This window comes from Heteronotia binoei, chromosome 1 (assembly GCF_032191835.1).
Source record: "Heteronotia binoei isolate CCM8104 ecotype False Entrance Well chromosome 1, APGP_CSIRO_Hbin_v1, whole genome shotgun sequence".
NCBI lineage: Eukaryota > Metazoa > Chordata > Lepidosauria > Squamata > Gekkonidae > Heteronotia > Heteronotia binoei.
The window spans coordinates 167,873,761-167,899,756 of NC_083223.1; the positions used below are offsets into that span (position 1 = coordinate 167,873,761).

General features: G+C 39.7%; 1 protein-coding gene across 1 annotated transcript in view; it reads left to right on the plus strand.

The window, feature by feature from the left end:
- CNST (consortin, connexin sorting protein) overlaps positions 1–25,996 on the plus strand; it is a 111,621-nt gene that overhangs the window by 69,606 nt on the left and 16,019 nt on the right. The window contains exons 8-10 of the mRNA XM_060243831.1: positions 9,998–10,019; positions 10,185–10,281; positions 13,895–14,796. Coding sequence (XP_060099814.1) covers positions 9,998–10,019; positions 10,185–10,281; positions 13,895–14,796 — 1,021 coding nt within the window. The remainder of the gene's footprint in view (positions 1–9,997; positions 10,020–10,184; positions 10,282–13,894; positions 14,797–25,996) is intronic.

Genomic DNA, 25,996 nt, shown 5'->3' on the forward strand with positions numbered 1-25,996 from the left:
TCAGGTATCATGTTTGTGATATTTCACACCATGGTTTAGAAGACCAAAAATTTGCTATCAGCTTTCATGTTCCCTTGTTTGCCTGTCCACAGATTGCTGTGGCATACAGATTGAGTATATTTTGGTTAGTTCTACCCTGGATTGCCTGCAAACCATGCTTTGCAAAAACCACTTCCAGCAGTGGTTGCAACTCCTTTTACATCAATCTCAGGCATACATTCAAAAAGACCATTATGCTTAATGACCATATTTCAGCTCCTTAATGTTAGGTTTGATTCTTATACATTGTCCCCCCCCACCCAGGCTGCCTAAAATCCTAGCCCCCTAACCATTCCCCCCCCCCCAAAGCTCAGAATACTCTTGATGATTTGGAAATCATCCTTGGGAGGGTTATATAATCCCCCCTCTAAAAATTGCCGCTCTTTCTTGAAGGTTTCCTAGGCATTTGGATGTCATGCTTAACTGTGATTAAGAAATATGCACAAATCTCAGTTGTTGCTAGGCTTGCACGCATGCCTCTCCCCCTTCCCTTCTTATGTGGTTGAAAACTAACACCACTAACCCATGATGTACCAATGCAGATGCACAGTGTGTGTGTCTGACAATGTCAGGGTCATCTGAAGGCAGCCTAGATTAACTTTCTCCCCTCAAAAACTTCTGCTGGATGGAACAAAAGAGTGGAAAAACGATTATTTTCACTACCATTGCAACTTGCTTGTTTATTAATATCTCACTTTTCATCACATAGCTCTTTTCCTCTGCCCTTACTGTTGCTGTTATCACTGCTGTTTTATTGCATCTAGCTCCTCTGCAAATAAAGGAATTGATTGGACTTAATAGCCAGAATAAGACTTGGCTTACAATGTACTGAGAGAGGGGCTAAAAAAGAGCACAGGTGCTAAATTGCCTGGGTTGTCAGTACTCCTACTCCAATGCCATGCCTCCCCTATCAAATATATGGCACATTAAGTCTCACCTGCTAGTCTTGGTTCCCCAGTTAGACACTCCAGCAAACAAATTCCAGAGATAGTTCACTGCAAGCCAAAATGACTGAACCTTGTGGCACTTATTTGTTGGTCTTTAGATTGGCACAAGAGTGCTATTCTCACACACAAGTAATGATTTAGCCTAATTTTATGGAAACATCATTATCTTGAAATCAGTCACAGCTAGAGCATCACAGCTGTGGTAGCATCCATTCTTCTTTCATAATATGTAATAATATAGAACTACTTGTGTAGTTGGTTTACACAGCTCCTTCACAATGCATGCTTTGATACATGCATGGGATTGTAATTGACAGTGCATTTGACACATCTCCTTTGTCAGTATCAACTTTCCTTAGAAAAAGCTGTAAGAGGATACACTTTCTCTAATATTCTGAAAGTATGGAGAGTTAGGTAAAAATGTTGTTCAGGCATCATAGTACATGAAAATTATTGCAGCCACCAGTGCGCTAAAATAAGCCTTTTTCTTTTGTGGTTGGCAATGGAAATTGCAGACTTATGTGTGTTCTTTGTGACTATCAGGGTGTTTAGTTTTTGTTGACTTCCAGCTGATAACTTCAAATCATTTGTTTTAGAGATTTCTTCAGGGTTGTGGACTTTTTACTTTTTATTCAGGGGTGTAAAAATGATTTAGCTTTACAATATTTATGGAGGCAAACATAGAGTTGAAATCTGAAGTGAAAGTTATATATTTGTGTAGGAAGTGCTTCCTTCTTTGATCAGAGGGCTTTGCTGGTCTGAGAACATCATGGATATTAGTGGCACCTCAGTGGTGTGTTATATAATGCATTGACAATCTCCTATAATTCATGAAGGAGGATCCATGTAATGTTCAGCAGGGACCACAGAAATATCCAACAATATCCAGGCATCAAAAGAGGTATACATTCAGTTTATTAGTGTTTCAAACAAACCAGTTATCAGCTGTTTGGATCCAAGTCAACAAGATCATAAATATGTAAGGCTTTACAGCTTGCACCTGTATTGTGCTAAGGGAGTGTTCCTATTAAAGAAACATTACATCATATCTCCCTCTCACAAAAAAAAAATTGTTACAGAAATTTTAAAAAATAAGATACCAAAACATCCATTAAGCTAATACAATCACTAAGGTATATATCTTTATGGCGAAAAAACAAGTCTTCCATAAGATGTTACATATCTTGGATGCCTTTCTTCAGCCTGCACTACACATGTCTCATCAGATATATTTTCATGCTGTTTTTCATCTTCCACGTTCTCAGAAGGCATATTACAAGACTCTCCACTTTGTATATCCACATCTTCAGTTGTGGTCACAACTTGCCCCAGAGCCTCAGACTCACTATTTACAGACGCCCTACGATTATGCTTTAGTTGGGGCCTATTATGCCAATAAATAGATCCATCTGAGGTCATCACTTTATATGTATGGGGTTGGTGACACTTTTCTATTACCATGGCAGGAAACCAGTCTTTTTTAGTCTCTACCCACACTGAGTCCCCTTGTTGTAAGGGCTTGAGGGGTTTTCCTGCATGGTCATAAAAATATTTTTGCCTCTCCTGAAGTTTCTGAAGATTTTTTCTTACCCCACTGGGCATTTTAGGGTGCAACAAACTGATAGTTACTGGCAGTTTACTTATTATGTAATATCCTGCCCATCAACATCTGTGCTGGCAAATACACAAGTCCCGTAACAGGTGTATTCTGATATTCCAACAATGCCAGATATGGGTCCCTCTGTGCCTCTTGTGCCTTTCTAATAAGCTGTTTTATGGAATTAATTACTCTTTCTACCATCCCATTAGATTGTGGACTACTAAAGAGCCAGTTTGGTGTAGTGGTTAAGTGTGAAGACTCTTACCTGGGAGAACCGCGTTTGATTCTCCACTCCTCCACTTGCACCTACTAGAATGGTCTTGGGTCAGCCATAGCTCTGGCAGAGGTTGTCCTTGAAAGGGCAGCTGCTTGTGAGAGTCCTTTCAGCCCCACCCACCTCACAGGATGTCTGTTGTGGGGGAGGCAGATAAAGGCGATTGTGAGCCCCTCCGAGATTCGGAGTGGAGGGTGGGATATAAATCAAATATCTTCATCATCTTCTTTTTCTTCTTCACTGTTCAAACTCCCAATCATGGGCAACGTGTTGAAATTCTTGACTAGCAAAAGGCATGTTGTCACTCATAACTATCTTAGGAGTGGCATGATGGAAAAAAAAAACAGCTTTAAGCCTATCAGACACAGTTCTTGCAGTCTTGTCAGGCAGAGTTACTACTTCTGGATACTTTGAAAAATAATCTACCACCAGAAGAAATGAAGATGAATCCTGTTCAAAAATATCTACTTCCACTTTTTCCCACAGTAATTCAGGGATCTCATGTGGTATAAGTGGCCCCTTTTGATTTTTTGATGCAAAATAAGCACACACAGAACAATTTCCAACAAATATTTCAATGTCATTAGATATACCTGGCCAATACATTACTTCTCTTGCCCTAGCTTTGGTTCTCTGGATACCCTGCTGTGAGTCATGAAGCTGGCAAAGCATGCTGCACCTCTATGACAAAGGGATAACTTCCCCCACATACAGAAAACCATCTTCAGAACATAACAAGTCCTTTACTGGCCAAAATGGCTTTGCCTCAGAAGGAACATCTGTCACATACCATGACCATTCTTGATTTACAAAGGCTTGTACTGTCTGAAGTTAGCAGTCTTGGCTTGTAGCTTCCTTCATAGTAGCTACTCCTCCAGAATGCTTAGCTATTGTACTCAATTGATATACTACTCTTTCACCCTCTACAGATTCTTCATCATTTACAGGAGGGTCCACAGTAGCCCATGATAATGTATCAGCAAGATACATTTGCTTCCCTGGAGTATGTACTACATTAAGTTGATATCTCTTTAGTTGTAACAACATACATTGCACACGAACAAGTGCTACTACCAACTGGCTTCCTAAAAATTACTTCTAGAGGTTTATGATCAGTCTGAACTAAAACAACTTTACTAAACACATACTGACAGAATTTTCTAATTGCATACAATATAGCAAGCAGTTCCTTCTCTATCTAGGCATAATTCTGCTCAGATGAACTAAGTGACCTTCATACATAATACACTGGCCTGTTCTCTTGAAGCAAACATGCTCCGAGGTGATCTTTTGATGCATCTTCCTGCACCACCACTGGCTTTGCATTGTCAAAATAGTGAAGCACAGGTGCCTGACACAACTGTTGTTTCATCATTTCAAAGGCCTTCTGATGTTTTGGCATCCATTGAAATAATACATTACTTTTCAGCAAGTTTCTCAAAGGTTCAGTAAGTTCTGCCGCCTGTGGAACAACCTTGACAGATACTGCACAGACCTCAAAAATCTAAGGACACCCCTGCCTATCATGTGGGTGCTATAATATAACAAAGAAGAATCACGGGGAAATAGCGAACCAAATAAAATTCTGTGATGTAATTACAAAGCCAATAAAAACAATGATAGCAATTTATCAAGAATTCTTATAAATATAGTGATTTTTTCACAATTTTTCAAACATTCTTATAACAAGGTCAATAATTCATACAAAGCCATATAAAGCCATTCACAATAACTGAGCACATACAATACTTCAAGAAAATATAATTCTCACAATAAAGTGCTGAGTGCAAAAAGTGCTTGCATACTAAGTATCAAAAGTCCATTTTCTGCAGACTCCACAGGTCCACCTCCAACGGAGCTCAAAGATGGCTGACACTTGCCGCGCCGTTTCAGATTCCTTTGTCAAAGAGGGGAGATAGAAGTTCTTCCAAAACTTTCACAGTAAAGAAACATTCAAAAGCACATACAAGCACTCGCAAACCTTGCATAATATGCCCTTGGAAGGTTTGCGAGTGCTTGTATGTGCTTTTGAATGTTTCTTTACTGTGAAAGTTTTGGAAGAACTTCTATCTCCCCTCTTTGACAAAGGAATTTGAAACGGCGTGGCAAGTGCCAGCCGTCTTCGGCCTCTGTTGGAGGTGGACCTGTGGAGTCTTCAGAAAACGGACTTTTGATACTTAGTATGCAAGCACTTTTTGCACTCAGCACTTTATTGTGAGAATTATATTCTCTTGAAGTATTGTATGTGCTCAGTTATTGTGAATGGCTTTATATGGCTTTGTATGAATTACTGACCTTGTTATAAGAATGTTTGAAAAATTGTGAAAAAATCACTATATTTATAAGAATTCTTGATAAATTGCTGTCATTGTTTTTATTGGCTTTCGTAATTGCATCATGTTATTTTGTTTGGTTCGCTCTCATGTGGGGGTGGCATTTCTCTAATGGCCATTATCTGGTTGAATTCCTTGGGCTGTCGCTATATGCCCCATATACTTTACAGAATCAACCTTTGATTGAATCTTTTCCTTATTAAATTTTATATTCTTAGCCCTTGCTGTCTCCATAACTTGATATAAAATCTGATCATGCTCCTCAAATGTTTTTGTTGCTTGGGTCATAGCTCAGCTATCATATGTACTCCTTTTATATGACCAAAGGCTTCCCCATTTTTTATTGAAATATTTCACAAGGATTTAAGCCCAAATGGTAACTGATGAAAACAATACCTTCCCCAGGGTGTATTTAATGTGCAGAATCATAAAGGTGCTTCATCTAATTTCACTTGCCAATATCCATCCTTTTCATTGGCAATAGTAAAAAATTTCCTTCCAGATAAATGACTCAAAACATCATCCATTGTGGGAATAGTATAATGCTGCCTACAGATTGCTTTGTTCAAGTCATGAGGGTCACGATATATGCATAACTTTCCATTCTTTCTCTCTATAATAACCAAACTACTCACCCACTCCATAGGTCCCACAACTTTAGATATTACTCCTGCTCTTTCCATTTGACTTAAAGTCTCCTTTAATCTATCCAAAATTGCAAAAAGTACCTTTCTACATCCATAAATAACTGGAGGAATTGATAGATCAATATGTATGTGGTGATCACCTTCAAATTCTCCAAAAACATGAGAATTCATTGTAAACAAATGTTCCCATGACAGAAATTCAGCAGGACATATAACATCAACTTGACAAACCAAATCCAAGTTCTCACAGGCTGCCCTATCCAATAACAGGTGAGTTGATGTCTCTGTTACATAAAACAATAGTCTAGCAGTTCCCTTTGAAGTAAAATCTTCAAGAACAATAGTCTTCAGAGGCTTTATTTTTGTTCCACCATAAGCTACAAGAGTTGTATTACTATTAATTAATGTTTTCTTACCCGGCAACCCTTTGAATATCTTAAATGGTAAAACATTTTCCTCAGCCCCTGTATCCACCTTAAACTTTATTACACATCCTCTTAAAGTTATATTTGCATACCACCCTGGGTCTTGAGTTGCAACAGGACCGTTAATATTGTGAGACAATACTCCAGTAAACAGATTATGTATATCCAATTCATGAACCTGGTGTCTCTGTCAACTTTTGTTACAATTTCCTACTTTCACATTACGTAATTTTTTTCACCACAGTTATAACAAATATTTTCAAATGCTTCAAACATTTTTGAGGCGTATGCACACTGCCACACTGAAAACATTCTTTATCTCTAACATAATTATGTCTACACTTTGAGTACAGCTTCTTATGTGCAAATGAGTAAAAGTATCCGGAGAATCTTTATCAACTGACACTTCACACAGCTGCTTTGATAACATAGTCATAGTTTGTAGCTGAGTTGTTATTTTGGCTAGCTGACATATCTCCACTGCTTTTTCAAAAGCAGATTCCTTCAAGAGTCATTTTTTTAGTTTCTCTGTTGCAATAAAAACAACTTTATCTCCAATCATTTCATTAACTGTGGGACCAAATTCACAATGGAAAGCTCTAAGTATCTCCATGCCTCCAAATGTGAGTCCAAAAAGAGAAACATTCAAATATCACATTCTTCCTAGGAGTGCAATATTCCTTGAACTGTTGAAGAACCTCTTCAATATCTTTTGACTCTTATCAGAAAAAACAAATTATTATAAACAGACAAGGCTTCCTCTCCCACACCGTTCAACAGGATACCTACTTGTTGTTTGTCAGACAGACCTTCAGCTCCAGCTGCTGCAAAATAAAACTGAAAGTCTTGTTACAGTTCTCAGCCAGATTACCTTGTAACTCTAATGGAGATGGAGGTCAAAAAACACCATTGTCTTCTGACACCATGTAATGTCTAGCAGGAACTGCGGAAATATCCAACAATATCCAGGTATTGAAAGGGATAAATACTCAGTTTATTAGTGTCTCAAACAAACCAGTTATCACCAAAACACTGGCTGGACCCAAGTCAACAAGATAATACTTAAGGCTTTACAATTTGTATCTGCACTGTGCTGAGGGAGTACCCCTGTTAAAGAGACATTACATTACAATCCAGGTTTGATTTCTGGTACCTCTTGGGTAGTAAAGTTGGGAAAGAGTCTGCCTTGAACCTTTGATCAAAATATATTGCAGCTTATTATGGATGCTTCAAATATTCATCAGAAAGAAAGAAAAGGTTTCAGTGCTGATATTGATGACATTAGGAATATTAGCAGTAGACATGGGGGGAGAGCATGTAAGCAGGATGAGACTGTGATTGGATGGGTGTGTGTGTCAGACTTAATTATGTCTGGGAGATGATGTGATATGTAAAGATATGAGTGTGCTGGAATTGACATTATGTTTTACAGAGCCTTTTTCCAATCCCAGTTGCAAAAGATTCTCTACCTCCAATTTCAGTCACAGAACAACAAATCTAGTTACTTCAATAACATCTTGAAGTGTGAACTTGTTGTCTTGAGACAATCCACTCTCAACTTCAACCCCCTCCCCCCTTGAGGATAATAATTCTGGCTTAATTTATAGGGTTGTAACGGTTATTAAAATAAATGTATAAAGTGCTTTGAACACATGAAGTGTTGTATAAGGACACTGTTACAGAAGTATAGTTAGAGAGTCTGACTAGGATCCTGGAGGCCCAGGTTCAAATCTTCATTCTGCCGTGGGAGCTTACTGGATGACCTTAGGCCAGCCACACACTCTTAACCTCGTCTACCTCACAACATTGTTATAAAAATAAAATGGGGAAGAGGAGAACAGTTTAAGCTGCTTTGGGTCCCCATTGGGGAGAAAGGTAAATAAAGTAATTTTTTAAATATTATTTTTTAATATTACTTGTAATATATATTTTTAAAACCCTGTTTTTAGCCTTCTCTTATTAATGTAATTTGGACTTTTTGTGTTCCAAATTTTAGCTTTGTGTGTGTTGTAGGAAGGCAATATTTTGTGATAAATAAAAGTGGTAGGCTTAGACCAGGGGCATCTGAATTCAAATCTCCACTCAGTCATAGAACTCCAAAGGTGGCCTTAAATCAGTTGCTTTTTCTTAGTCTATCCTACCTCACAGCATTTTAAAATTAATAATTGGGGATAGGAAGCCATGTATATCAATCACTCTGAGCTCCTCAAAGGAAGTGCAGAGTAAAGCATTCACTTAATTGTGGTAAGATCCAAGAGCATGACTGTGTTCTAACATATTTCTTCTTACGAGTCACAATAGCTTTAAAAATAATTGCTAAATATCTGCTAATAGAAATTGCACTTACTGAATCTGAGGCTGCAGTACTGAGAACTCCTTTATGCATTCCTCATATCTCCCTATTAGGACTTTTCATTTATCTTCCTGTTAGGATCTCTTTGCACTGCATTTAGAACCATTAGCTAGTGCAATGAGGAGATGGTGGAACTCCTTACATAATGTAATGTGCTTATTGTGACAAGGGAGACGAGCTCAGGTCCCTTCTCTAAACATGAAGCTCATTGGATAATACTAAGATTAAGCTGAGCGAGTCTGGCCCATTTCCCCTAGTTGTTAGGAGAATAAAATTGGAGGGAAGAGAACCATACAGTGGCCAGAACATGGTCCAGAGTCCCTGTTGTATGTATGGAGCTCACCATGCTGCATTTTGAGATTGCTGTCTATGGTGTATTTACTCTACCCAGTCTCAACAACATATACTATGACTTTATATTAATCCTATGCACCAAGGCTGGTTCCAGGTTTTGGTGAACTCTGGGCAAAAAGTGCCAGGGTCCCCTAGCCTTCCTCTGTCTGCATACCCCACTGTTCACTGGTGCATTCTTTCCCCCTCCCCCTTATCAGCCCTTCCAGTGGCCAGATGCTGTTCCCTTAGGAGTGCTGGGCACTATGTGTGGCCAGGATTGAGGGCAGCAGGAAGGCTCACAAGGAAGCAGGTACGTAGCAGGAGGTGGTCAGCAGCAGTGGGACCCATTGGAAGCCATGGGCCTTGGTAGGTGCCCCACCTCAGGGTGCTGACTCATGCTGTGCATTTATTTCAAAACATGTAGGTATGTCATTTGTTTTTACTTAATCCCACATTATAAATTTTGAAAGGTTGTTGACAGTTGTTGCTCTTCCTTTTGATATGAATTCCTGTTTCTGTCTGAAAGCCCCCAAAAGAAAGAAAACTAAGTCATTGAGCAAAGCAGAGAAACTGAAAGTACAGAGTGCTGCAAAATGTAAGAAAGTCCACTTTGTTGCACTTGTGTCCTGTCTCTCACAAGGAAAACAGCAACAGGATGTAGTGCTATTTCTCTTAGTTGAATCAAAGGGTACTGTTGATTGGTTTCAGCTCAGAACAATTTACACCAAAGGTATCAACTTTCCAAAACACATACTAAAAGAACATTTCTGAAGTCCTGTATTGATTTCACCACTTCTCCTGCCTTCTGTGCCATTAGAGATAATTGGCATTGGTAATGTTGTTAGTGTATGGTCTAGCTGCTCTAAAACTATGCTGGCACACTGATAGTGTTTCACTGTTGGAAACTTTCTGTGCTAATATTAGCGCATGGAAAGAACTAATCTGATTTGTCGTTTAGTTTTGATGACGATTGCTGTGAAGGATATTTTGATGAAAGCAGCTGTTAATTTTTGTTTCTTTTTTGTTTTGTTTCTGTTTGATTGCAGGCCTCTTGTCTCCCAAAGCAAGGTAAGCTGTGAAATTTTCCTTGACTCTGTCTGTCTTATTTGTTTGGGTGTTTTTTAGATTGTTAAATGTATTGAATGGAGTTGATGTCCCATAACTCTATCATGTTTGCATAACATTTTTTAAAGCTGCATTCTGAAATTATTAGAATGCTCTCCTGTTTTACAGTTAATAAGTGAAGAAAAGTCCCAGACTCACAATAGTTTCACAGGTTTAATGGGATCTGAAGAATTAAAGGAGAGAGGTGCTGCTGCATTTGATTCAGGTACCACATTTGTATATCTTGTGAGCGTAATTTTTTTGTGCAAGTTACTATATGGAAAGCTTCCATTTAGAACAACAGTAGATAGGAATTTTTTTTTTGCTAGAACAAAATTAAGAAGGCAGGCATCTTTTCTTTTCTTTTTTTAGACTCCCTTGCAAATAAGTAAACAGAATACAATATTTGGGCTTTACATGGGAAAAGACTATACAGCTCACGTCACCATTATTAAAAATTGGTCTGTTTGCCCTCTGTACCTCAGCTGCATGGGAATAGGAAACCAGACTAAAAATGGCTGAAGTGCAGTCAGCTGGGTAGACCCTTTCTGCCTGGAAGTCTGCATACTGTCTCTAGACTGTAGACTTCTCCTTGGAGATGTTGGTAAATAGATTTCAAAGGAGCAAGCAGTAGCAGCTGTCTTTAGTTCGCTGCAGGGTAGACAGGTCTCACAGTTCACAATGAAGGTATGGCATGCTAAATCCATGATTTGAGTTCCTGTTTTCCACAACGAAGCTTGCAACTGCAAAAGGCACTTTTTAAGTACTTTTTTTTTGTGTCTACTTGGAAAATGTCAAAAGGTCTTTTTGTACCTTGATAAGAACATAAGTCATTTCTGTATTAATGGCTGTGTCCTCTTGTGACCTTACATGAAGAAAGCCTGATTCTGGGTACAGTTATGTCCAAACTACAGTAATGATTTTTCAGATATGATGTGAAAATTGATCCTGACATCTCATTCCACTGAACTTTTTTGAGTTTTGATTTACTCATCTCTTCAGAAGGCCAGTATTTCAGTGCTTTGTCTTTGATTCAGAAAAATCCTGTGCAGCAGTGCAGAGTGGAAGACAATGAGTTTGCCAAAGACTGCCCAGATTTAAAACTTAATTGCCACTCAGTCTGCTACAGGGCACTGGGGTGATATCTGTAGGCTGAAGTATAACTTTTTATAAGGCTGTAGTGTATTCCTTTGGAATACTTTTATGCGCCTTTTAGTGTACATTGAACTAGATTTTTAGAAGACAAACACACAAAAATAGAAACTTAGGAAATCTCAAACTGAAACCTCACACTTAAAATCATTATATACATTATAAACAGCTTTCAGTACCATTTATGCTAAGAAAATTTGCTGCATTCTGTTTATCTGTATATTTTATCATTAAACTCAGGGAGACAATTCATAAAGTAAAAGGGTGATTTAGGTCATGGGGCTTAGGAGAGTATAACTCCATTTAGGATTGCACTGTTGATCTTTGTTAGCCGTGGTAATAAGTGTCAGATAAGTTTTCCCTCAGATACCATGCCAATGTCTGTCTTCCCTCTTTAAATAAGCCAAATTCAAAGAACATTGACTTTTTTATAAAGTAAAACCCATGGCTGGATAAAAGTTGAAATGGTTGTTATACTAGAAATGGCTCATTTCTAGAAATTCCTGCGTCATTTAAAATGGATGAGATGTTATAAAAGCTTGATTTAGAATACACAGTTACTCATTGGCTTGGATCCAACAGCAGAATTTCTGTGAACAAAGGAAGGGGACATTTTTGTGTTTTTCCCACCATCACCATGCTGTTCCAAGGCAGGAAGGCTCTCTCAGAACATAAGATCCCAGGTGGATCAGACCAATAGTCCATCAATGACAGGGCACAGAGGCCAAGGCCTTCCCCTGATGTTGCCTCCTGGTTCTTCTATTCAGAGGCTAAGTGCCTCTGAATGTGGAGGATTCCCCTCATTCACCATGACTAGTAGCCACTGGTAGAATTATCCTACATGAATCTATCTCATCCTTTTTTAAAGCTGTTTATTCCTGTGGCCATCACTACATCCTCCGACAGAAAATTCCACATTTTAATTGCTCTCTGTGTGAATTAATATTTCCTTTTGTCCATCCTGAACCTACTCTGCCCATCTGCTTAATTGGATACCCTCAAGTTTTAATTTTGGAAGAGGGAAAGAAATTTCTCTTTGTCAGCTCTGTCCACCCCATGCATAATTTTATAAACCTCTATAATGTCACTCCTTAGTTGTCTCTTTTCTGAATTGAAAAGTCCAAGACTCTTCAGTCTTTCCTTGTGGGGAAGGTGCTCCAACCCCCTAATCATCGTGCTTGCCTTCCTCTGTACTTTTTCCAGCTCTGTAATGTCCTTTTTGAGATACGGTGATCAGAACTGCATGTAGTATTCTAAATAAGACAGCTGTTTGGCAGGTGATTTCCACCTTGAAACAGCGACGACTAGAGGTGTCAGTAAAATGTGAGCCTCCCTGAGATACAAACCTCATGCCAAAGATGAAAGTAAATATGGCTCTTTTGGTCAATAATAACTGTGAATGTTGACTCTGCAAGCTGCAGACTGAGTGCTATTGCTCTAATGGACCCAATCCATTTATTGTATTTTCCAGGGAATTCAAGGAAGCATTTGACACATACTAATTACTTTTCTAATGTTTGTGTGCATAAAAAGTAAAGGTAGTCCCCTGTGCAAACACCAGTCATTTCTGACTTTGGGGTGATGTCGCATCACTACGTTTTCATGGCAGAGTTTTTACAGGGTGGTTTGCCTTTGCCTTACCCAGTCATCTACACTTTCCCCCCAGCAATCTGGGTACTCATTTTATCAACTTCGGCAGGATGGAAGGCTGAGTCAACCTTGAGCCAGCTTCTGCCGGGATCGAACTCAGGCCGTAAGCAGAGAGCTCAGACTGCAGTACTGCAGCTTTACCAATCTGCGCCATGGGGCTCCAGTTTGTGTGCATATTTGTATTCATATTTCTACAAAAGTCAAATATTCCTCATTTTCTGTGTTTGTATAAATATAAAATACATATAATGTTTAGTCCTATGATACTGAGCACAGTGTTTCAGCTCTGTTCTGCTAATTATTTATCCTTGCTTAACCTCTCATGATATTTTGGCTAGAGCTTTCAGTACTCTCAACTTGCTCTGCTCCTGTCAGTACTACACAAGTATCTTTTCAAAAAGCTTATGTCTTGCATCAAGAGTAACCAGCAAGCATTTCACATCACCTCAGACACCTATATTCTATAATCTTTGTTTGTGCACTGTTTTCTTAAACATTAAGATAACAATCCAGTCCAACAGTAACTTCCTTTATTTTAATAGCACCATTGAATGCCCAATGGTGTGCAGAACAACAACTGGAAACAACATAGATATTTTAAACATTTCCAGTGCTAGTCTTTATTTTAGTAAACAGTAATATGTAGCTGGCAATATACTATTTGGCAGCAGTATCATGAAGCAATTCTTAGATATGTTGGGCGGGGGGGGGAATCTGTATTCTTGCTCTATAGAATATTTAAGAAGGAAATTTAGTCCTGTCTTAGCAGAGTGAGATAAAATCATTCAAAATATATCTAATTGCACCCTTGTTTAATATTTAGACATGGCCTTAAGGTCTCTTTAAAAAATCAATAGAAATAAGTTAGCTTCAGTATTTTCACTTGGAAATTAGAGGTATTGCTGCCAACCAGGAATTAGCGCAAGTTAATTCCTTGTTAATAAATACACTGTTATCAGGTTACTGATATTTCCCTCCATAACACTGGTGTATTGAATCACTTGAAAATGCTTGAACTTTTTCCCTGTTGCATTTAGACACTGAAACTTGGGCTGGCATTGGACTGGGGCCAGAGCATCATCATCACACACACACAGAGAAGAGTGAGAGCTTCCAGCCTGATAGCCGGCATACACTTAGCAAGAGGGCAAGTCTTCAGCTGGCTGCAAGGAAGGACCACATGGAGGAGGAGCGCTGCAGTGCTGAGTCAAGACGGGAGTTTCCCTCCCAGTCCCCAGGGGTGTTGGGCACGCTTTTCTCTGGCTGTTTGTCTTCTAAGGAAAGCACTGAAGATAATAGTCTGCAGCTGAGAGGAGAACAGTTCTCTGAGGATGTATCAAAAATAGAAGCAGCTGCTCAGGAGCCTGCAGCAGAGTGCTGTAGTGAACCAATGGTAGATGCACTGGTTTTGGCAAATGCTGATTATATGCCTTGTGATCTAATTTCCACAGGTGACAATGTTAAGTCTGACAGGAACGTACTCCATTTGGATCACTACATTGGTTCTAGTGTAATTTCCAGTGAGCATCTGGGAAGCAGCATATTAAACCAGCAGCAGCAACAGCCTGTTTACAAAAATGATAGAAAATCTGTGCCAGGCAGAACTTCATCAGACATTAGCAAAAATGTGTACTTGGAAAGTAATACACCTGAACAGGTCGCGACTGAATATGTCGAAGTATATGAAGGGATACAGGAATCAACAGAACTGGAAGAGGAGGGGGAAAGTGAAGGATCAGAAGACTTTTTTCAACAGTTTTTAAATGGTTGCATAAAAGACAGAGAAGACTCTGTTAAATACGTAGGAACTCAAGAGAACCCTGACACTCTTTCACATATACCAGCTGAACAAGCACTTTATAGTTCATTGGAAGGTTATTCACTGGAAGAAAGCTTTTCTTCACTTGATGAACTAGCAAAACGGATCAAAATTGCAGAGGTAAACACTAACAAAATAATTATGAGCAGTTTCCCTACTGTTTGTGGTACTTGCTTGACATTGGTATCTTAGCTTTTTTAAGTGTAAAAAGGGACAAGGGTTTTTTTCATTATGATGATGTCTATATTGAGTATTAAGTTCCACTCTGTTGACAGAAACCTTCCTGAAAGAAGGCATGCTAAAGAGATGTGTCAATTATTTTTCTTTTATCAACTTGTTTACAAAAAATTGTTGATAGGTAAGCTTTTTCCACTGGCAAGTGATTGTCAGAAAAAAAAAGAGAGAGAATTTATATGCTTTAGGAGGCCACATCTAAACAGCTGTGGTGGTTGCCCAAATAGAACATGGAACAAAATGAAAATGCTTCCCTGGGACATAATTGGTAGAAATGCTTTAATATTCCTAGTCGGTGCACATTCTGTTGTTCAGACTGATATGAATAAGAACTTTTTGCTTAAGACAGAAAGTCATGACTGTCAAGCAGCAATTATGTTAATGTCTGTTTCTTTTCACAAAAATATAGATGATTCTGCCATTGTTTAAAAACAAGGTAAGAGAGAAATGGTGATTTAACAGAGGACTTTTAAGCTGTTCTGAGTAGGTACAGTTGATATATTAATTGCCTAAGGATGCTTTAGAAGAACTTTTTACATTCGTGCATGTCCACAGAAGTGGGGAGAGTAAGATACAGTGCACCATATTTTGGATGACCTTGCTGAGGTCACATCATGCTTCTGGTCATATTAATTGAGTTATCTAAGACACTGCCACAAATGCTATCTGATTACACTTTGTTGTGCAAAAATAAGATAAAGATGTTCTGTTTTATTTTAATTCCTTAAAAAATATAGAAAACATGATAAAGTATGGTTTATTCTTTCATTAAAAGCATTGCATCAGGATGACTTTCCCAGTTAGATATATATTTATTTGTCCTCATTTGTTTACCATAAGGAAATATTTTATCCTGTATTGCAGAAATGAAGCCAGTACATTGCATGAACTCCTATATTTTAAAGACATTGTTTCATAATAACACTTGGTGCCTTTCCAGGTGTGATATGTTGTTTATTCATGTCAAAACAAACAAAGAACATCTTAATTTCACATAGTGGTTATCAATATGAATACGATATTTAGTCATGCAAAACCAGGTCTCCACTCCAGGCATTCCATCAAAAAAAGAGGGCGTCGTCTTACATATGCATACAAGTTTCAGTTGTGCCCAGTAATAAATTTTGTGTGTGCGTGTATAACACCTTTATGGGGTTGTCTTACAATCAGGTTCATCTTCTTTTCAAGTAAATATGGTAAACATACTCCTAAAGAACACTTATGATTCCCAAGGCTGGTGTAGGTATACTAAGAACAAAGGAAAATGTACCACTGATAAAGCAGCAGTACTTCATTGTGCAAAGTAAAATCATTCAGGGAGTCCTTCACTCAATCTCAGCCACATTCCAGTCCTTCCCTGCCTGATTTAGCATAAGACAGTGCACTGCTGCCTGTTGGGCATCAAAATTATGAGGTGACAAAACTGACAGACGAGGAATTTGAGTTGGTTAACATGGATCAAAGTACAAAAAGGGTGTGGCTAACTTAAAACTAAATAATAATAATAATAATAATTAAAAAATTATTTTTATATCCCGCCCTCCCCCGCCTAAGGCAGGCTCAGGGCGGCTAGTTATGGAGTGACTTGTGCTTCGATTTGTGTACCTACAGTGGGCTCCACTTTAGAACCTCTGTTGGAGGCCACTGAATTTAATTAAAGTTTTGGAAGACCACAGACTTTATGACAGCAAAACTTTGCCATGCCAAGAAGCAAATGTTAGCTAGTGGCTAAACAAAAACAAACGTCTTTAAGATGCCACTGCATTCCTGTTATTCTGCTGCCACTTTGTAACATGGTTTCCCTTCTGGAATGGTTACAAATATAATGTTTAGCTATTTTTTCTTGCATTTCAAATTTCTCAGGCAGTTTATAAACATTCTTAGAAGATTTTAAAACTAAATCATTCATAGTTCTAGTAAGTACTGTAAAAGCTTTGTTTTCCAGAACTCAGGGAAGGGGGGGATTGCCAATTGAATGTGCTTGAAAACTCAAGCTTATTGCGCTGTCCTACCCAGAGAAATTCATAGTGATTGCTACCCACTTTACTGTCAACACCATAACAGCCCCCATGCCTGGGGGGACTTCCCAAACAGATGACCATCCTACACAGCAGGCAGATGAGCCAGTCAGCTGCAATGGAGACCTCAAGCAGAGCTGTCTCCCAACAGCATAAGACATGCTGAAAAGGAAGAAGGTGCCCCAGGCTGATGTCAGTTTGCTGTCCAAAGCCTGGCAGTATTCAGAGGCATGCTGGAGAGGTGGGAGTAGGACACACACATGTTGGAAGACACAGGGATATGGAGGCTGAGGGGGACGACCTTGCCTTTTGGGCAGTGCTGGTCAACTGAGCATTCTGGTTAATCAAATGCTGGATAACAAACAAGGCTGTTGCAGAAGGCCCCAGATTCAATCTAGGACATCTCCAGGTTAAAAACAATCAGGAAATAGGTGATGTGAGAAACCATTATCAGAGACCATGGAGAAAGTTGCTGGCAATTAAGACAGTAATTTGATGGACAAAAGTCTGAGTCAGTATTAATGCAGCTTCATGAAGCTGCCTTACACTGAATCAGACCTTTGCTCCATCAAGGTCAGTAGTCAGACTAGCAATGGCTCTCCAGGGTCTCAGGTTGCTGTCTTTCATATTACATACTACCTGGCCCCCTTTTAACTGACTATGCTCGGGATTGAATTGGAGAACTTCTGCACAGGAGGCAGATGCTCCATCATTTAGCCGTGGTCCCTTCGCTCTTCTTCCCCCCCCCCACCTCTCCCTTTATGTTTACTGTAATTTGATGAGCTGATTATATACTATCTTTTTATGGGAAATCAGATGAGCAGATTCTTACTCAGTGTAGTGTTCTCAGGTCCTTGAGTGTTTCACAGGCAGACTTTGGTCTCTGAATACACTGCAGAGAGTAGCTTGCATCATTCAATTGCAATTCCTCTGGGCCAAATATAGAGTAATGTTGACTGTCTTTAGAGACCGTTCCCCCCTCCCACCAAGTTTATGTCACCAGGAAGCATAAGCCTTCAGAGGGAAATCTGAGAAAGGCAGAACAATGTTTGTGTTTTAAGCAGAGCCATCTCTTGCTCTATGTAAGTTTGTATAACGTTGTGGCCTGCCTGAAGCTGCTGTACACAGCAGGGGAAATAAAAACAATGAATCAGTTCTAACCTGGTTCTTATAATGGGATGAATCCAACATGGTTGCCAACTTCCAGGTGAGATCTGGAATTACTGCTTATCCATATGAAGCATAGAAATGTGGTTCTTTGGCACAGTATTCCACAATATCTAATCTGTGGGAAATTGATTAGAATCATAGCATGCAGTATTCTAAGTGCAAGTCTTTACTTAAAGTGTTACTATGAAAACCAAGAGCACAGCCTTTTAAATAGTCTGTAGAACAAACACATTCTGCGGCCCTGTCCTTCCTCAAAAGCAAAGAGACTATGACCAGGATCAGGAAATATGTATTACATGTATGAAAAATAACAGCCTTCATACTTCATATTGGTAGTACTTGTCTGTTGTATGAGTGCTTGCTTGCTCATTTATTCATTAAAATATTTATATCCCACCTTTTCCCACGGCTGAAGCTGGCTGATGAACTCAGATTTAAAATTATTTAGCCCCCAAATGACCGCCCTCCCACACTGCATGTTGCATATCTAAATATTGCTAAATATGTGACTCTCTCAAAAAAAGAAAAAAAGGAGGAAGGGAAGATTGATAGTGAACCTCCTAGAAATTAAAACTGCCTTTTCTGATAAAGGAACATTGAAGATGTATGTTCTGTTTATTGAAGATTGTTTGGAATGTCATGTTTTGAAACCCTGAAGATTCTGAGAGACCTCAGTTCCAACAGCAAATATTGAAGGTCACATTTTTCCCTTCAGTTTATATCATTACATAATGTAGCCCAGAGAACATGGATCAATATCCTGTTCCTAGACTGATCACATAAAACTGTAATAGCAGTAGCTTCTACTACAGTTAAGCGTGGAAGCATTAATAATTCATAAAGCATTATTAACGGTTTTGCCAGTATAGCAGAAATGACTTAGTTCTGTTCAGAGAGGATATGTCCACTCTGAGTACTTTTGCTTTTAGAGTTCATTTTATTGATTTAATATTTTTAGAGTTTACTTATAGAGCTAAGGATCCTACTTGTACTAAAAATGAACATCACAGACATTATGAGGAATGTGTTTTGCAGCTGTACTTTTTTTGCTTTAAAGGTAACCTTTGTTTTAGCATCTGACCCTATGCTCTTCTGCATTCCTAGTACAGAGCAAATGAACACTTTATCATGTTCTCCTTGGAAATGGCTCCAGCCTCTGCAGCACCAACACAGGAAACCTACCTGTATGCCTCTGAGAAGGATTAAGCATAGATATTATGGCCTTATTCACATAATCAGCTAAAAGTATGCCTGTATACTTTCTACCCGTCATAGGGCAGTCCACATTAAAAGATTTGGGAGTAGCCATATTGCAGAAAAGATATCTTTGTTGTAGCCATGTTGTTTCTCTTCATCTTCCATGCATTCCCACATTGGGACAGCACATGTGCAGGCCTGCCACAGAAAGATCTTCTAGCTTTAATCCACTAGGGGGCACTTGCATAATCAGCTAGGAAGATTTTATGGTATAAAAAAACCTTATCTAAGAAATGTGCCCAGTGCAAGGCAAAAATAACACAAACCAGTTACCACAGTTCCTTGTTTATGTTTGGGCAAGGACCATAATGTCTCTGATTGCAAAATTTGTCAGCAGTTCACACCTAAGGCATGAACAGACAGGGGTCTAAGTTAAAGGCTGCCCTATGGGAGGAAAACTCTATAGGTCTCAGAACTGCCTGCAAAATCAACCCCAGCTGTGGACAAGTCAAAAACACCATCTCTAGTGTCTACAAAATCACCATCATCAGTCCCAAAGGGGGAGGAGGTTAAGAGAAGGCTTGAACCCCAGCTCGTTCTCCATCAATTTGGAGAAGTCTCTTCAAACCGCCTGCAAAGAAGCAAGACTAAGCATAGAGACTGTCCAAAGTATGACTCTAAGCAACATGGTGCCAGAGCTTCAAAACCATTGCAAGAATGGGAGCGATCTGAACCTCCTTTGAGAACATCATCTATCAGATCTGTGTCTCCAGTGTTTGCTGTTATCAGAGGGTGAGGTTGAGCCAAATCTGATAGACCCACCAGATCCACTTTAACAACACAAGCCACCACCTTTGATTCCATGGCCACCTAGTTTTCCTGCTAGGCCCCTGTGGCCTTATTTCTTGCCTCTGGTGTATTTCCAGGTATAGGGAGAGTAAGTTAATTGGCAAGTCAATTCCAAGGTCAGAACCTGCGCAGGCTTATCACCCTAGAAGACCCTCTGTGACCACTACTTATTCAGCCTCACCTGGTCCTACATCTTTTGAGCCAATTTTTTAGTCCGATGAGGAGTTAGGGGATGTCCCTTTCCTTGCATCCAAAAAGAGCTCTGAGGTTCTGTCTGATCCTTCTCAAGATGAAAGGGTGGGAGATATACTCTCTCTTCTCCATTGGAAGATCTTAGACTTGATGCTGAGCAGATGCTAAAAAGGTAAAGGTAGTCCCCTGTGCAAGCACCAGTCGTTTCCGACTCTGGGGTGACGTTGCATCACGACTTCTTCACAGCAAAAATTTTACAGGGTGGTTTGCCATTGCCTTCCCCAATCATCTACACTTCCCCCCAGCAAGCTGGGTACTACTCATGACCAAATTGTTAGTCTCTACCACCTCTCAGCAACCTAAAGATAAGATCCTGACACATTTGTATTCAAATTCTCCAGGAGTTGTGGCTTTTCTGATGTTGGAAGAATTCCTGGAGATGGCAAGAGAGTATTGAAATGAATCAGCATCTCATCAGCTGGAGAATTTTTATGGAGTAAAGCAGGAGAATTGCACTTACTTGGGTATACATCCTCTGCATCATCCCTTGGGACAGAGGAGATGCAACTATGAGAATGACAGAGCTACCATACTGCACCATTAGACAAAAAAGGAGGAAGTTGAACACAATGGATAGAAAAATATTCATCAGCTGCACTGGATTTAAGATTTGACAATTACCAGCCATCATGTAAGGATACCAATTGTTTCTTTAGGAGAAGTTAAGTCTCTACTTAGAAACATCTGAAGATTAAAAAAATCAGTGGCAAAAGTTCTGACAGACACTTTGAGACTGCTGAAGCAACAGATCAATGCCAGCAAGCATTCAGCCAATACATCAGTTAGGGCAATGGCCATGTCTATTGTTTTGTGAAGGCATGCATAACCATGGGAGGCATGTATAAATGTAAGATCTCCCATTTGAAGGTAGAACTTTATTCTCCAAGAAGGCTGACCAAACTCTTACACAGATTAAGATAAATCAGCAGACAACAAGGTCATTGGGGGGAGGATCATTTAATCAGGAACTTCCATTTATGAGCAGGGATCTTCTTTCAGACCACTGTGTCAGCTATCCAAAGGATCAAAGATCCTATGCTCAAGGTTACTCAGAGTATACTCCTGACAGAGGCTTCCAACAACAACCTCAGTTGGGAAGGCGAAAGTCATCTTCCAGACCTAAACCCACCCAAGGATGAGGGAGAAAGACTCTCCATCTCAGGACAAAGCAACCTTCTGGCTGCTGAGGCATGACTTTGAGAAATTACATAGTTTTTTGAATAGGTTAATGGTTTATATTGAAATGTTGTGTTCCTTAACTACTGACAAATGGGTGCTTAAAATTGTTGGACATGGGTTCAGGTTCAAGTTCATTTCACTAACACGCAACCAGTTGTTGTGACTGAATAATCATTTGCCTCAGCTACAATAGGCGCACTCCAGGAAAAGGGTGTGGTAGAGGTGATATATACCCCTGCCACTCTAGCCAGGTTCTATTCCCATTTCTTTCTTATGCAAAAGGAGGATGGTGGTGATAAGTATTAAATATGAATTAAAGAGCTCTGAACAAAGTCTTACGGTGACCAAATTTCACATGATCTCATTGACATAAGTTCTACAATTTTTAATAAGATTCTTGGTTTGCAGTACTGGATTTGAAGAATACATACTTTCATATGAAGAGCACAAGAGATATCTTAGGTTTAGGTATGCAGGGAAGGTGTTTCAGTATACTCTCTTGCCATTTGGTTTGGCAACTGCTTCATGGGTCTTCAAAAAGTGCATGGCTTCCCTTGTTGCCTTTTTTATGTTTGAAAAATTGTACCATTTACCCATATTTAGATAATTAGTTAATCATGGCCTCCTCCAGAGAACAGCTCCAGGAGGACTTGGTTTTTATAATCCACACATGGAAGAGACTGGATCTGGTCATAAATTAGAAGAAGTCTAAATATAAGCCAGCTCAGTCAGTTCAATTTATTGTCGCAGTTTTAGACTCTAGGTTCAGGAAAGGTGTTCTGCCTTCTAATTGAGGCTCTATCAGGGCCTGGCTTTGTTTTGTGTCCAGCTGTTTTCAGACTGCAAAGTCCATACAATGTTTTATTAGAGTTAATGGCCTTGACATAAGAACATGGCCTTGACATAAGAACATGCAGGGAAGGTGACATAAGAACATAGGAGAAGGCATGTTGAATCAGGCCAATGGCCCATCCAGTTCAACACTCTGTCACACAATGGCCAAAAAAACCAAGTGCCATCAGGAGGTCCACCAGTGGGGCTAGAAGCCTTCACACTGTGCCCCCCCCAAGTACCAAGAATGCAGAGCATCACTGCCCCAGACAGAGAGTTCCAACAATAGCTAAAAGCCACTGGTGGACCTCTGCTCCATATGCTTATCTATTCCCCTCTTGAAGCTGTCTATGCTTGTAACCACCACCACCTGTGGCAGTGAATTCCACATGTTAATCACTCTTTGGGTGAAGAAATACTTCCTTTTATCCGTTCTAACCCAACTGCTCAGCAATTTCATTGAATGTCCACAAGTTCTCATATTGTGAGAAAGGCAGAAAAGTACTTCTTTCTCTACCTTCTCTATCCCACGCATAATCTTGTAAACCTCTATCATGTCACCCCCTCAGTTGACATTTCTCCAGGCTAAAGAGCCTCAAGCGTTTTAACCTTTCTTCATAGGGAAAGTGTTCCAACCCTTTAATCATTTTAGCAGCAGTACATCCCCTGGCTAAATCATATATGAGGCCACTGCAATTGTGGTTCTTCTTACACTGTTTTAAACCAGTGATATATTTGTCTCACAAGAAGTTTTCTATTCCTAGAAATTTGGTCAGGACATTGTTAAAATGGACTGAGAGTCAATACTTTTTTTATGGACACCTCATTTAGTTTTAATCCCACGAGGTGGTATTACCACAGATGCCTCTTTGGTAAGTTGGGGGGCTAAGAGCCGTTAATATGCCCTAACTTCCTTCACAGATATACTGTGTGGCAAATCAGTGTTGAGCCAGACAACACAACAGCTGCTTACTACCTAAACATGCAGGGTGTTACTGGTTCCCAACTTATGCCCTTGGAAGCAGCAGCCATTTGGCACTGGGCTTTACACCAGGACATAATGCAGCCATTCAAAACACACAGGCACATCATCTCAGCAGGCTTCTATCAATGAAACATGAGTGGTATGTACTAGACTGCTATTTATATCATATATTCAGAGCAGGGGGGCGGGGTTGCAGGTGGATCTATTTGCAGTATGGGAGAATTTGAAAGTCCCTCAGTTTTGCTTAGTCGCAGAAAGGGATCCAGGCTTCCTAGGTCAGGGGTATTGAGCTCATTTGTTACAAGGTCCGGATCTGACATAAATGAAACTTTGTTAGGCCAGGCCATGTGTATCATAAAATGTAATGCCAAGTAGCACAGGTATAAAATTTATAAAGGACCCAGACAAGCCCAATTAAAACATTTTTAGAACTTAAAATAAAGCATGCTTAAAACATTAGCTCACTTGCAATATTTTGTTTAACAGTCTCTGATAACTGACACCTCTTGTTCTGAATTATAGCATCAAAAACTGGATACAAGGTCTGTGGTGTAGCAATCTTGAGTGTGTTGTTCAGGTGTATATTTGTAAGTTGCAAACCTACTTTTAAAGATTTGTTGACATTACAGAAATCTCATGGTGAATGCTTTGAGCCTGAGACCCAGAAGAAAAAATGAAATGGCTGGGCATTGCAAGCTTTTGTACATAGGTTGCTTGGTGTGCTGGTTAAGAAAATGTGAAAGCACCATGACACAATTTGAGAGCTATGTGTTTGTTTACAAAACTATAATCTTCCCCAAAGAAATAAATACAACTCCTTTGTGGCAGTGCAAGAATAGAGAGACGACAATGTGTATAGTGATCATTATCAGCCTATCTTCCCAGAGCAAAATCCCCAGTCTACAAAGGAAATGTGCTAGGTGAATTTGGTCTAAACTCACATTTTCAGCCTAATCTACCTCACTGGCTTGTTGTTGTTTCCTCATTAGTTCAGATTGCTTTCCTACTGAGAAAGATTGGATCCTGAGAGCATGAATACAGTGAAAAAGAAGGGAAACCCAGTTGCACCCAGGAGAGCCCTGGCAAAACAAAGCCCAGCAAAGCACTCTCTCTTTCTCTGTAGCATGGCAAAAAGCTCATCCCTTAAATAAAACTTCATTGATCTTAAAGGTGCTTTGTATCTTTCCAGTACAATTGAGGGAACTGAGCAAACTAAGCTCTCACTCTTTCCCTCCACCTCTCTTCCTCCACAGGGGATGAGGAGGGAGAGAAGCTCAGCCAATGGAAGAGAGGCTTGGTTCAGTAGCTCTGCTGTGCAATTGAGATAGCCTGGCAAAATGAGCTCTGGTCTTTCCCTCCTTCCCTACTTCTCCTCAAGAGAGGAGCCTCAGCCAATGGAGGGAATAGAGCTTTGCTCTGTAGCTCCTGTGCGGTTGAGGGAGTCTGGCAAAGCAAGCTCTGACAGAAGGAAGCAAGAGAGAGGGAGAAGGAAGCAGATGGCAGCTTATGGACTATATAGGAGCCCTGTGGGGGCCAGATCCATCCTGTGGGCTGCATGTTTGACACCTCCTCAAGTGATACTTTTCTTCTCCAGTGGATGGAAAGGCTGTTTTATGCCTATCCCTCAGTTCCCCTGATAAATAGAGTTTTGGCCAAAATTATGCAGGAAAGCACAGATCTTATTCTCATTGCTCTGTTCTAGCCTCGATAGATGCAGTTTCTCAGTCTGATGCAGTTGGCAAAGGAAATGTACATCCACTTAGCAGTAGTTCCCAACTTATTAAGTATGGGGCAGGTGCAGCAGCACAGCCTGACTCATCTACACTTGACAGCTTGGAGGATCCTTCCCAGGAGTTTAGATGCTCCTCAGAAGTTACGAGACCTTGATGCAAGTGAGAAAGCCAGCCACACAATGCTCATACAGCAATAAGTAGGCATGCTTCTTAGAATGGACCTTGACCAAAGATGTTTTACCAAAAAAGGCACCATTGCCCCCATACTGGATCATTTGTTGGACTTGAAACAAAAGGGTCTATCCCATTCATCAGTTTGAGTGTAGTTAGCAGTGCTCTCAGCATTCCACTCTAAGATTCAGGGCCAGTCAGCTTTCTGTCATAGTCTGTCTAAAAAAATTCCTCAAAGGTGTAATCAATTCAGATACCACTAGACCTGTGTTGATTCAACAATGGTCCTTATCTCTTGTCCTGGCTTATTTGATAGCTAAACATTTTGAGTCATGAGCTACAACTTCTTTAACTTGTCAATAAAAGTAATTTTTTTTAGTAGAGGTTACTTCAGCAAGGCAAGTAAACAGATTAGCAGTGCTTTTCATGGACCCTCGTTTCCTTAAAACCTTTCAGGCCTGGTTTACAGTTCCTCCAAAAAGTGGTGTCAAAACTTCATTTTACACTGGTGTTTTTCCCTTCACCTAATTCTGATGCAGAAAGAAGGTTGCAAGCACTGGATGTTTGAAGGGCTTTATTGTTTTATCTAGATAGAACAAAGGAATTTTAAAAGGATAAATATTTGTTTGTTATACAGGCCCTTTCAAAGGGAAAATAGCTTCATCTTAAACATTGTCTTGATGGATTATGTTAGCAATAAA